Below are 12,121 nucleotides of genomic sequence, written 5' to 3' on the forward strand. Positions count from 1 at the left end.
CGTGGGGAAGAGAGAACAGCTCGTGTGTGCCTGAGATGTCTCGAGTTGGCGTTCCCAATTGTGCAGTTTTCAGCTGTGAAGAGCCAGGTTCAAACGTTACACAAGGCTGTGGGCTGGGTATCAAAGGCCCTGGATCCCAGGAATGGCAGCTTTAGAACAGAAACCCGTGGATTACGGTGGGACTGCTGCTGCAATTTTAGCAAACAGCTGAGATTACGTGTCAGAGCTGCTGGGAGTAATCCCTTCCTGACTCAGAGCTGGAACACGTCCTGCCAGCACAGGAAAGCGCTCTGGTAGCAATGCAGGAAATCCAGGGAATTAAAGGGAACCTTGGCAGATCTTCACCTCATCTGAAGCAGGAACTGAGTGAAAATTCCACAAAGTGCATAGAGAAAAGAGGGATTCTATTGCTCTCCCAACTGTGGTTTTGACTCCTTTAGGAAACAGCAGCAAACTGCACCCTGGGAGTCTGCCCCTGCTTATGGCTATTGCAACCCTCTGCTGCTCCACATCCTGCAGGGATCCCAAGCCGGGCCCTAATTCCACGTTGTTCTATTCACCTTACTGTGTTTTATTTACAGAGATATTGCAGAACATCATGTGAACCGAGCACAAGCAGCAGGAACGGCGTGGGTTTGGCAGTGCCAGGTGCAGCGTGGGGAAATGATGCTCTCGTGGGGTTCCAACTCCTGGAATCCATGGGAAAAGGGATAGCAGAGAGTTAAGGGGTGCTGGGAACATCCAGACCTTTCCAGAGTCCAGCTGAGATGCAGGAGCTGGTCCAAGTAGGGGCTTGCTTGGGTTTTTATTCTGGCTTTTTCCAAAATGCACAGTTTTATCTCCTTGACTGTTGATTTAAATTAGGCACAACGTTATTCTGTGCTCTCTGGGGAGAGACAGAGGCAAATCAGACCCCAGGTGCTCCCTGGGGCCCCTGGTTTAGGTGAGAAGAACCAGCCCTGGCCTGGCTGGCGTGCTCAGGGTGCCCCTGGGGCCGTGGGTGCCTCCCCTGGCACGGAGTCCTGGTGTCTGTACATTCACCACGCTGCCACCCCTCCGCTGCTGTCACCCTGGACACGAGCTGCTGGTGGGCAGAAATCCTGCTGGGGGAGGAGGGGGTCCTGCTGGATGGACACCACGCAGGACAAGGTTCTCTCTTGAGGTTCTCTCTCCATCTTCTTTTTTTTTTTTTTTTTTTTTTTTTTTTTTTTTTTTTTTTTTGGCTTGGGCTCCAAAATCCATCCTGTTTATTCCTATTTACAACGACGGGTTGACGTGAGAGTGATGCCCCCTCCTCCCTTCCACCCACGGCTCGTAGGCTCGCACTGCTGCAGGGTCTGTGGGTGGCAGAACCTTCTCGACCCTCCTGGGGACCTCTGAAAGTTTTTTTATTTTGGGGTGGGGTCGGTTTTTATGTAATTTCCGAAGGCTTCAGCAGTTCAACGCCGGGTGAGTCAGCTGGAGGTGAAGGCAAAGCTATTGCACGGAGCTCCCAGAGGCCCTGTGTGCCTCTGCTGCCAAGCGGGAAGGGGTGGCCTTGTCTTTGGTGAGAGTTGTGTCAGCGCTACCTCCTGGTGGCCCCGTGGCCACCCTGTGTCCAGGCCGGGTGACCACGGGCGAGGACCCAGCGAGAGCGCCTCGATCCTCCTGGCGCTCCCACCTCCAGCACAGCGTCAGGGTGGCTCAGAAAAGCACCCTTGGGGGTCACCCAGCGGGGTGAGAGACCTTCCCACCCCTCTCCATCCCCACCAGGAGCTGGGGCACCGAGCAGCGCCCGGCTCCAGAGCTCCAGCCCCGTCCTCGCTGTGCATGAATGGCGTCGCCTCCTCTTCCCCCTCCGTCCCTGAAAGAAATGCGGGTGCTGTTTGTGACTCTTAGCAGTGGAGGATCTTCATGAAAGCCTTGCGAAACTCGATGTTGAAGGTGGTGTAGATAATCGGGTTGACAGCGCTGTTGACATAGCCCAGCCACGTGAAGGCACTGTACATGGCCGGAGGGATGTTGCAGTCGCAGTGCATGTTCAGGATGTGAGTGATGAAGAAGGGGAGCCAGCAGATGATGAAAACACCTGGAGGGGGGGAAAAAGGAGAGAGGAGGGTTTTGATTGCTGAAAGCTGGGTGGGTTCTCAGGCTGGGAGAACTGTGAGGTTCTCTTGGGCAGAAGGGGAATGTATTTCCCAGAGCAACGAGCTCTGTGTGTGTGTGCTCAGTATCCTGGTCTGTGTTTGTGTGCTCAGTGCCCTGCCCTGTGTGTGTGTGTGCTCTGTGTGTTCTCAGTGCCCTGCTGAGTGTGTGTGCTCAGTGTCCTGTGTGTGTGTGCTCAGTAACCTGTGTGTGTGTTTGTGTGTGCTCAGTGCCCTGTGTGTGTGTGCTGTGTGTGTGCCCAGTGTCCTGTGTGTGTGTTCTCAGTGCCCTGCTGTGTGTTTGTGTGTGCTCAGTGCCCTGCCCTGTGTGTGTGTGTGCTCAGTGCCCTGCCCTGTGTGTGTGTGTGCTCTGTGTGTTCTCAGTGCCCTGCTGAGTGTGTGTGCTCAGTGTCCTGTGTGTGTGTGCTCAGTGCCCTGTGTGTGTTTGTGTGTGCTCAGTGCCCTGTGTGTGTGTGCTGTGTGTGTGCCCAGTGTCCTGTGTGTGTGTTCTCAGTGCCCTGCTGTGTGTTTGTGTGTGCTCAGTGCCCTGCCCTGTGTGTGTGTGTGTGCTCAGTGCCCTGCCCTGTGTGTGTGTGTGCTCTGTGTGTTCTCAGTGCCCTGCTGAGTGTGTGTGCTCAGTGTCCTGTGTGTGTGTGCTCAGTGCCCTGTGTGTGTTTGTGTGTGCTCAGTGCCCTGTGTGTGTGTGCTGTGTGTGTGCCCAGTGTCCTGTGTGTGTGTTCTCAGTGCCCTGCTGTGTGTTTGTGTGTGCTCAGTGCCCTGCCCTGTGTGTGTGTGTGTGCTCAGTGCCCTGCCCTGTGTGTGTGTGTGCTCTGTGTGTTCTCAGTGCCCTGCTGAGTGTGTGTGCTCAGTGTCCTGTGTGTGTGTGCTCAGTGCCCTGCTGTGTGTTTGTGTGTGCTCAGTGCCCTGTGTGTGTGTGCTCAGTGCCCTGCTGTGTGTTTGTGTGTGCTCAGTGCCCTGTGTGTGTGTGCTGTGTGTGTGCCCAGTGTCCTGTGTGTGTGTTCTCAGTGCCCTGCTGTGTGTTTGTGTGTGCTCAGTGCCCTGCCCTGTGTGTGTGTGTGTGCTCTGTGTGTTCTCAGTGCCCTGCTGTGTGTTTGTGTGTGCTCAGTGCCCTGCCCCGTGTGTGTGTGTGTGCTCTGTGTGTTCTCAGTGCCCTGCCCCGTGTGTGTGTGTGCTCAGTGACCCACTCTGTGTGTGCTCAGTGTCCTGGTCTGTGTTTGTGTGTGTGTGTTCTCAGTGCCCTGCCCTGTGTTCTGCCCTGGCACTGAAGAACCCCTCTGCTCACATCATGAGCCCAGACACAGCAGGAGCTCTGCCCTTCAGAGGGGTCAGCTCTGCTGCCTGTTGTTCCAGAAAGCCCCAGGAGCTCTGCCCCTGTTTTGGGAGCTCGGATGTCCCCAAGAGGGGCAGCTCTGGGCACCTTTAGTGCAGCACCACCAGCTGTGTGTGGCTGGGGAGGACAGACCCCCCATGGGCAGCGCTTTGCCTGCCTAACCTATGGAGGGAAATGAATTCTGAGGGGTTTTGGGAAGTCAGCCTGCAGAGGGCTGGGGTTTGTGCAGGGAGCCCAGGGCAGGCAGGGCACGCTCTCACCGAGCACGATGGCCAGCATCTGCGTGGCTTTCTTCTCCTTCTGCTGGGACAGTTTCCTCCTGATCACGGCCTTGAGCAAGTTCCTCGTCTTGCCGTTGGGCAGGGAGTGGATCTCGAAGACCCTGGCTGTGTGGTGGGATTCTTTGGCATGGCCATTCTTCTCCACCTTCCCGGGGCTGCTCAGGGGTGCCTGCAGGGTAGAGTTGTTGCCCCGATTAGAAGCAACTGGCACAATCAACTGGTGGTTACTTGGTGCTGTGGGTTTGAGGGCCGTTTTCTCAGGGGGACTGGTACTGGACACCATCTCCATTTCCATCTCTTCTATGTGACTCTCTGCCTCCTGGACAAGAATCAAATGTCCACAACATAATGACAGGTAAATACACAGAGAGGAGCAACGAACATTCCTTACAGAGTGAAGCTGGATGATGTTGGAGAACAGTCAATCCCTCTTCTCCCTCCCTGCCTGCTGCCTGGAGAAAAGGGCTGTGGTGTGTTTGGATGTTTTGGGCAGATGGGATTGACAGAGCTGCACTGGAGGATTCTCTCTTTTGGCCCAAAGAGGCTCAGAAATGGGGGAGACGCCGTCTCCGCTCTCCACAGGTTTTATTCGGGTTTTCAGAACGAAAAATAAATAAAAATGGAATCAACAAAAGCAAAACCCAGCAAAGCCACTGCAGACCAAGATTTAAATAACAGAGAAGAGGAGGAGGAAATCAAAGGCACAAAAAAATGTTCAAATGCCGTGGCTTTTAGAGCTGATCTTTAGGTGAGCTTAATCTGGCTTTTCGAGCTCTGTGAGCTTAAACCCCCTGCTTCACTCCAAGGAATGGGAAAGACTATTTAAATTTTGAGATCGAACGGCAACCTTTGCTCTTAGGTTTATTTTTCTCCCACCCTACATAAATGAACCTCGTGTCCTGAGGGAGAAGGGGAAGGCTGAAGGCTCTGGAAAGCTCCCACTTCTCTTTAACACTCACCACTTTGCGCTTATTAACTTGGAAGCTCCCATTGGACTTCACAATAACTGTGCAGAGCTTGACGTCTTCTGGATGAGTGCATTTGTCCTAAGGGGCAAGCACCAGCTCAGAGGTTACACAGGCACAGAGGGGTCGGGAAGGGAAGCTGGTAAGAGGGAGGCACGTGGGAATACAAAGGAATCAATCAGGAATTCCTCAGCGTGGCCGAGGCGCCGAGCAGGATGGAAAAGTGGATGGACACCTGCCGTGGAGGAGCAGGGCTGGGGGCTGCTGCTGCCCCCTGTGCTGTTCTCCAGAGGAAGGAGGCCACGGAGCTGTGCTGGTGTCTGTGTGTCCCTGCCTCCTTTCCAGGCAGCACAGTGTGGAGCTGGAGCCTCTGGGCCTGCACATCCCCCTGGCTGTGCTGTGTGTGCTGCCAGAGCCGTGTTTTGACAAGTGCTTTCACACCCAGCTGGGCTCCCTGACACGCAGCTCCCGCTTGGAGAGGCTGATCCTGCAGAGCTGTCCCTGCCAGGGAGGAGCTGAGCATCCCAGGCATCCCCACGGAGCCCTGGGGACACCTTACAGCTCCTGCAGGAGGGCTGGAGAGGGGCTTGGCCACCAGGGAATGGCCTTAAGCTGAAGGAGGGTGGGTTAAACTGGATATTGGCAGGAAATCCTTCCCCTGTGAGGGTGGAGAGGCCCTGGCACAGAGAAGGTGTGGCTTCCCCATCCCTGGAGGTGTCCAAGGCCATGTTGGATGAGGTTTGGAGCCACGTGGGACAGTGGAAGGTGTCCCTAAATGGGCTTTGATGTCCCCAAACCGTCCCTGGATTCTGTCACTCTGCAGGGCTGGCCCAGAAAACGGTGCAGCCACTCCTGGGCAGCCCAAGGCACTGCTCTGGGGGACTGCAGCAGCTCCTGGAGCAGCCCCTGAGACCCAGGGAGACCCGAGGAGCCTCAGCTGGAGAGCTGGGACCCCAACGTGTGCCACCGGCACCCCCAAACTGACCACAGCACCCCCAACTGACCACAGCACCCCAAACTGACCACAGCACCCAGCTGGGGGAGCCGTGCCCAGGCAGGGAGGTTTGGGGCAGGGGGTTTGGGGCAGGGGGAGGACGGAGAGCTCTGGGTACCTTCAGGGGAGCCTGAGTGTCCGAGTCCAGCACGTGGCTGCTGCGCTTGGTGCTGACGCGCTTCCTGCGGCGCCGCAGCACGATGTAGATCTGCACGTACACCAGCAGCGTCACCATGAAGGGCACGTAGAAGGACACGATGGAGGAGTACACCACGAAGGCTGGGTTGCCAATGATGCACTCCTTCTCGTCTGCAAGGGAAAAGCCTTTCAGGGTTGTTGTTCCTGCCCCGCTGCTTGTCCTTGCCTTCTGCCCTCGGGCTGGATCACCCCAAAAATTCCTGGCTGCTCCTTGCCTGGCAGCCACGACTGCTGATCCCACCCAACCCAGCGTGCCCAGGAAACTGCTGCCCAAGCTGCCAGTCCTTTTCTCTCCTGCCTCTCCTGTCCCTTTTTGTTTGTGTTTTTACAGAAGAGGGGTTTTGAATTTGTAGTGGACAAATGTCAAGGTGACACGGGTTTGGTGGTGTGTGAACTCCGACACTGCCTCAGTTGTGGTGAGTGTGAAACCTGCTCTGGAACAGCTGGAGATGAACCAGACCCAGAATCAGTGTGCAAATCGTGAGGGGTGGCAGTGGGGGAGAAAAAATACACCTCAGAGCTGACCCCACGTCGGTTCCTGGCTGTCTGGGCACCCAGGACGACACCAGGAGCCATCTGCAGGTGGCAGAGGCCTCACCTGTGTTGTTGAGGCCGAAGAGCAGCGGGCAGGAGATGGCAAAGGAGAGCACCCAGACCACGGCGATCATGACGGTGACCCTGCGCTTGGAGCTGTAGCGGGTGTTGTAGAGCATGGGCATGGCCACGGCCGTGTACCTGCAGGGGACACACACACAGCCCTGCTGTCACCCTGCCAGGCTCACACCGCCCCGGCAAGGCGCGGCTCAGGTGTCCCAGGGTGGCTGCAGCCACGCCACGAGGGCTGAGGCTGGGTCAGCTCAGCACGGTGTTCTCACAGAATCACAGAATCCCAGAATCCCAGAATCACAGAATTCACAGAATTCACACAATCACCAAGAGACCTCCACGACCATCAAGTCCAACCCAGCCCTGAGACCTCAACTAAACCCCGGCACCAAATGCCACATCCAGTCTTTGCTTAAACACATCCAGGGATGGTGACTCCACCACCTCCCTGGGCAGACAATTCTGGTACTTTATCTCTCTTTCTGTGGAAAACTTCTCCCTAATATCCAACCCCTATTTCCCTTCTCCTCCCACCCCTTGGCACTCAGGCCTGCTGCACCATCCCAGAATGCAAACAGCAGGACCAGACTGGTGGGAGCACAGAGACAACTCCATCTGCACTCCCAGCACCAGCGTTTCTGTGTCTCCGGACAGAATTCCCCTCCCGGAGCTCATGGAGATCCTTCAGGCTGCTCTTCAAAGAGCTGCCACCTCTGAGTCCCAGGTGAGATGTGACCACACAGAGGTGGCTGGGACCTGCCACCCCGGCTGTGGCACGCCTGGTGGCACTGAGCTCTCACCTGTCAATGCTGATGGCACAGAGGTTGAGGATGCTGGCCGTGCACATCATGACGTCCAGGGTGACAAAGATGTCGCAGTGGATGCGGCTGAACCGCCACTCCCCAACCACCTGCAGAGAGACAGCGGGCTGGTGAGGAGTTCCTGGGGCTGGTGAGGAGTCCCTGGGGCTGGTGAGGAGTCCCTGGGGCTGGAGAGGAATTCCTGGGGCTGGAGAGGAATTCCTGGGGCTGGTGAGGAGTCCCTGGGGCTGGAGAGGAATTCCTGGGGCTGGTGAGGAATCCCTGGGGCTGGTGAGGAGTCCCTGGGGCTGGAGAGGAATTCTTGGGGCTGGTGAGGAATTCCTGGGGCTGGAGAGGAGTCCCTGGGGTTGGTGAACAATTCCTTTGGAATGGTGAGCAGTCCCTGGGGCTGGGCTGCTGCTGGGGCACAAAAGGAGGGTTTGGCTGGAGGATGGAGAGGTGGGTGATTTGGGCTGTGCAGGTTCAGGGGAAGAGCTCTGTCCCTTCCAGGCCACTGTGGGTCCATCCTGCCCAATTCCACCCGGGGGTAGCCCCAGCAGCAATCCCGGGCTGGCACTGCGGTGACATCAGGGAGCACAAGGCTCCTCCGGCTCAGAAGCGAAGATAAAGGACCTTTACCAGCTCTGGGAAGCGTTTCAAGGCAGAATAAGGAGGGAAATGCATTAATTTTAATTCCCAAGCACCTCTAATTGTACTTACAGCTTTTTTTCCCCAACAATTTTTCCAATTACACCCAGCAAAGGTCAGCAGCTGACAAGCAGGAGCTTCCCTTCGTTTCTTAGTTTAAAAAATCCGGGTAGACATTCCTCACCTTTATCTTTTTTTTTTTTCTATTTTTTTTTCTTGTGAGCCAAACGAGTTTAATTCAGAGTGAAAAGCCTTTAACACTCCATACGATGTGCTAAAGACAAAGAACTAATGATAACACTTCCAGGCACCAGTGGCCTTTTTTCTCTTCACTTCTCTTGCTGTTGAAGCTGAACTTTGCCAATTAAGTTTAATAGCAATTATTCGGACTGCTGTGGTTGACATGTGATGAAAAAAAAAAAAAAAAGTATATTTCCCTCTTAACAAAAATAGAGTCCTACTGCATTTGAAAATAGAATGAATAAGATATCTATTCTTCAGTTATTTCTGCTCTGATATACATAACCATAGGCAGCATAAAGAAGGAAGAATGACTGCATTGAAGCCTGAGTGACAGATGAATACTCAGTGATTAAAAAAGCACTTAAGAGACGGTTACATCAGGAACCTGGAGGAGAATTTGCCCAAAGGCAAAGGTTTCCAGCCAGATCCAAACCTCCGTAAAACCAATTTCCTCAGGGCATGGTTTAGGAGACGCTGGGAGCTGCAGTTCCTTCTCTTGGTGCTTTCATTTATTTATGGAGAAAAACCTCCAAAATTTGGGGGTAAAAAAGATCTGTTTGAACCAAGGCTGGAGTTGGGGTTTTTTTTTTTTTAATGTTTCATTTTGATTTTGACTTTTAGGCCAAGCTTGTGACACCAGACCTGGAGAAAACTGTCCAGAACCCTGGCAGATTAAAGCAGCCGTGGCTCCTGACCAACCCCTGCACGTGAGCCCAGAAAAAGAGAGAGGATTTTGCATCATTCCTGGTTTATTCTTCTGCCTTAAAGATTAAAAGGATCTGAGAGATTCTTCTGGCTTGACCTGAGGGAGCAGGAGCGTCTCCACTGCTGGAATTCCAGCAAAGGGAATTCCAGTCCATCCTATTCCTTTTTTTTACCGGGAGCAGAGGTTTCCAATGGGTCTGGTAAAAAAGGGATGGGATGGGGATGGGATGGGAATGGGAATGGGGATGGAATGGAATGAAATGGAATAGAAATAGAAATAGAAAGAAATAGAAATAGAAATAGAAATAGAAATAGAAATAGAAATAGAAATAGAAATAGAAATAGGAACGGAACGGAACGGAACGGAGCGGAACGGAACAGAACAGAACAGAATAGAATAGAATAGAATAGAATAGAATAGAATAGAATAGAATTAGACTAGAACAGAATGACATCAAGGTCCCAGAGGCAGTGCCTGCTCTCCCACCAGCCTGTGGCCACGTTCATGAGCTTCAGCAGAGGCACGGGGCTGTCCGTGCTCTGAGTGCCAGGAAAACAATCATTAACTCCAGTGATAATTAGCACTGTGCTCTCTCACAGCCCCTGTCACGTCTGTGGGTTTGTTTTGTTTGCAGCAGGACTCAAAGGGCTCCTTGGCTCCTTCCGCTGCTCTCCTCTCTGTGTTATCGTTCCCTCCAAAAGTGAGTGCCTGGGAATTAACTGGAACCTCAGGACGGTTTTGTGCTGAAGGCTGAGGTGTGAAAAGTGATTTTCTCCCTTATATTGTAACATAAAAACTGTGGATTCCCATTCTACTTCCACAATTGCCTTCCTGCAGCCCTTCAAACACAGGGCCTTGATTGCCTATTTTCTCTTTTTTTTTTTTTTTGATTGCTGGATTCAATGATCCTTGTGGGTCCCTTCCACCTCCACAAATTTGATGTGGTTTCAGTGTGATACCCGTGGTGGAGTTTTGAACTCATAATTGGGTCCCTTTCCCTCCTGACCCCGAATTTCTGGTGCAATTGGGAGATGTCATTTAGCCCTCTGAGCAGCAGTGAGGTTTCAAGCTTGCTGCTCTCACATCCATCTCCTGGGAAAAAAAAAAACCTGGTAATTTCGGGAATGAAAAAGCTACAATTTCAGGAACAGGAGGAAAAAAAAAAAAAAAAAGGCAATTTCAGGAATGAAAAAACCCTGCACTTGAAGGAACGAGAAAACCTGTATTTAGGGCACGGAAAACACTTCTGGGGGAATTCAGGAGGCCTGGCAGGAGCTGATTTCCAGCCTGCCTAAATCCTTGAGCCAGGAATTGTGATCCCTTACCTCCAGGTAGACCACCCAGGGCATGCAGAGCGTGGCCACCAGCAGGTCAGCCACGGCCAGGCTGACGATCAGGTAGTTGGTGGTGGTCTGCAGGGCTCTCTCCCTGTGGAGCACGAGTTTAGAGAGTTAGGATTTTTTTTAGCCAAAAGGTTAGAAGCAGGTTATATCGATTTAGATGCAAGCTAGGAAAAACAAAAGGTAAGTAAGTGGTTATTAGGTGGTGGAGCTGGAGCTGGGTGATGTATTGCTAGGTGTGATGTGCTTGGTTAAAGTTGTGTTTATAAAAGGAAATTAAATAGAGGGACCATCAAAATGACAAATAGGAACCAATGGGACCATGACCTGCACCTGGATTCAGTGCTAATTAATGGATTAATACTAATTAATTGCTCCATGAAGCAGGAGGGATTGGATGGTTCCAAAAGGCCCTGCCAGCAGCAAGGAGGTAGAAAGGTCATTGTGATGAAGACTTTCCTGACTTCATCTTCCAGGACAACTGACCCAATCCGAGACCTGCCCAGTTCAAGAGGAGAATTGCGCAGGTGTGAAGGGATTTTAACCTCATTTTAATTTGATTTCAACCTCATTTCAACCTCATTTTGGTACAAAGCAGGAGTGGGAGGTGCTGGGATTATGCAAATGTACAATCATCTTGTGTGTAAGACTTTGGGAATAAACAGAGGGCCGAGAGCCTGGACTCCTGACATCACAACAAACCATCCCACTTTAAGCTTCACTAATTAGGGAGTCCTTAATGGCGATTTTAGGGGTGTCCTGGGCTGTAGTTTAGGGTGTATTCTATCACCATCTTCAGTTCATGGCCCATAATGCCTTGTGCATGACTCACAGATCACTCCCTCCGGGTGTTATCTCTCTTTAATGGGCCATCAAGGACCCACTGAATGACTCATCATCCCATTGTGAGATGCTCCGCCCACGGGGAGGAGCCAAGCATTCTCACCTGGATATAAGCTGGGATTTGGGACAGTAGAAGCAGCCCTCACCCACTGGATTCCCAGAGGACTGGAGCTACCAGAGCTTTCTATGAGATCACTGCTTCAGGAAGAGCACCTCACCTGGACTGCTTCCATCACCCTGATCAGGCTGTGTTCTGACTCTGTCAGTGGTTTATTCTTTGGGTGGTTTTTTGGGGGGTTTTTTTGGGGGTTTTGTTTGTTTGTTTTTGGGGTTTTTTGGGTTTTTGGGGGGTTTTTTGTTTTTTTTTTTTTTTTTTTTTAATTGTTGCATTCATTTTATTTTATTTTATTTCCTTTTATTTCCTTTTCTTCTCATTAAATTGTATTTCTGACTTGGAGCCTCTCACTTGGTTTGCTTTCAAACCACAACCAGGGGCTCCTCAGGGCTCACCTGGACACGGCCATGCACACCAGGACGTTGCCAAAGACGATGATGAAGATGAGGAGGGCCAGCAGCACGGCGTAGTAGTTGTAGTGCGGCTTCTGCGCCGCGTCCGACGCGTTCAGGGCCCTGCTCCAGTTCCTGTCCCCGTCGTACCACGAGAGGTTGAGGGGATCCATGGGGCTCCGAGTGGCAGCTGCCGGCCCCACCCTGCCGCGGACGGGTTGGAGGTCGGGCCAGCATGGAAAAATCAGAAATGGGATTAATGAGGTTGGGTTGTCCCCGCCCCGGGTGGGAGGTTGGGAATGGGAGCAGGGCTGAGCCAGGCAGGGATTCCTGGAGCTGGGGTTTGTTTCGAGCTCACCCCCACACTGCTGGGCCAGTTCCTCGGTGCTAAAGGTGGGTCAGGTGTGGGGTTTTTGCTCCCTGTGAGGTGTGCACAGTTCAGGGCAGAAGTGCCATGACCCACTTCATGTTTATTTTCCGTGTGTTTCATGGGCCTTTGGGCTGTATTCCTTTTAT

The 12,121-nt window shown here is 52.7% G+C and overlaps 1 protein-coding gene across 1 annotated transcript; it reads right to left on the reverse strand.

Annotated features, from left to right (window-relative positions):
- Positions 1 to 1,828: 1,828 nt before the first annotated feature.
- LOC136370940 (D(2) dopamine receptor) lies at positions 1,829 to 11,805 on the reverse strand. The gene is made up of 8 exons (XM_066334641.1): positions 11,609 to 11,805; positions 10,241 to 10,343; positions 7,319 to 7,428; positions 6,511 to 6,647; positions 5,833 to 6,023; positions 4,715 to 4,801; positions 3,735 to 4,074; positions 1,829 to 2,068 (listed from the first exon to the last, which is right to left on the reverse strand). Exons 1-8 carry the CDS (start codon positions 11,776 to 11,778, stop codon positions 1,875 to 1,877), a joined length of 1,332 nt encoding a protein of 443 aa, XP_066190738.1. The 5' UTR covers positions 11,779 to 11,805; the 3' UTR covers positions 1,829 to 1,874.
- Between the last annotated feature and the right edge of the window lie 316 nt (positions 11,806 to 12,121).

This window comes from Sylvia atricapilla, chromosome 23 (genome assembly GCF_009819655.1).
Source record: "Sylvia atricapilla isolate bSylAtr1 chromosome 23, bSylAtr1.pri, whole genome shotgun sequence".
Lineage (NCBI taxonomy): Eukaryota > Metazoa > Chordata > Aves > Passeriformes > Sylviidae > Sylvia > Sylvia atricapilla.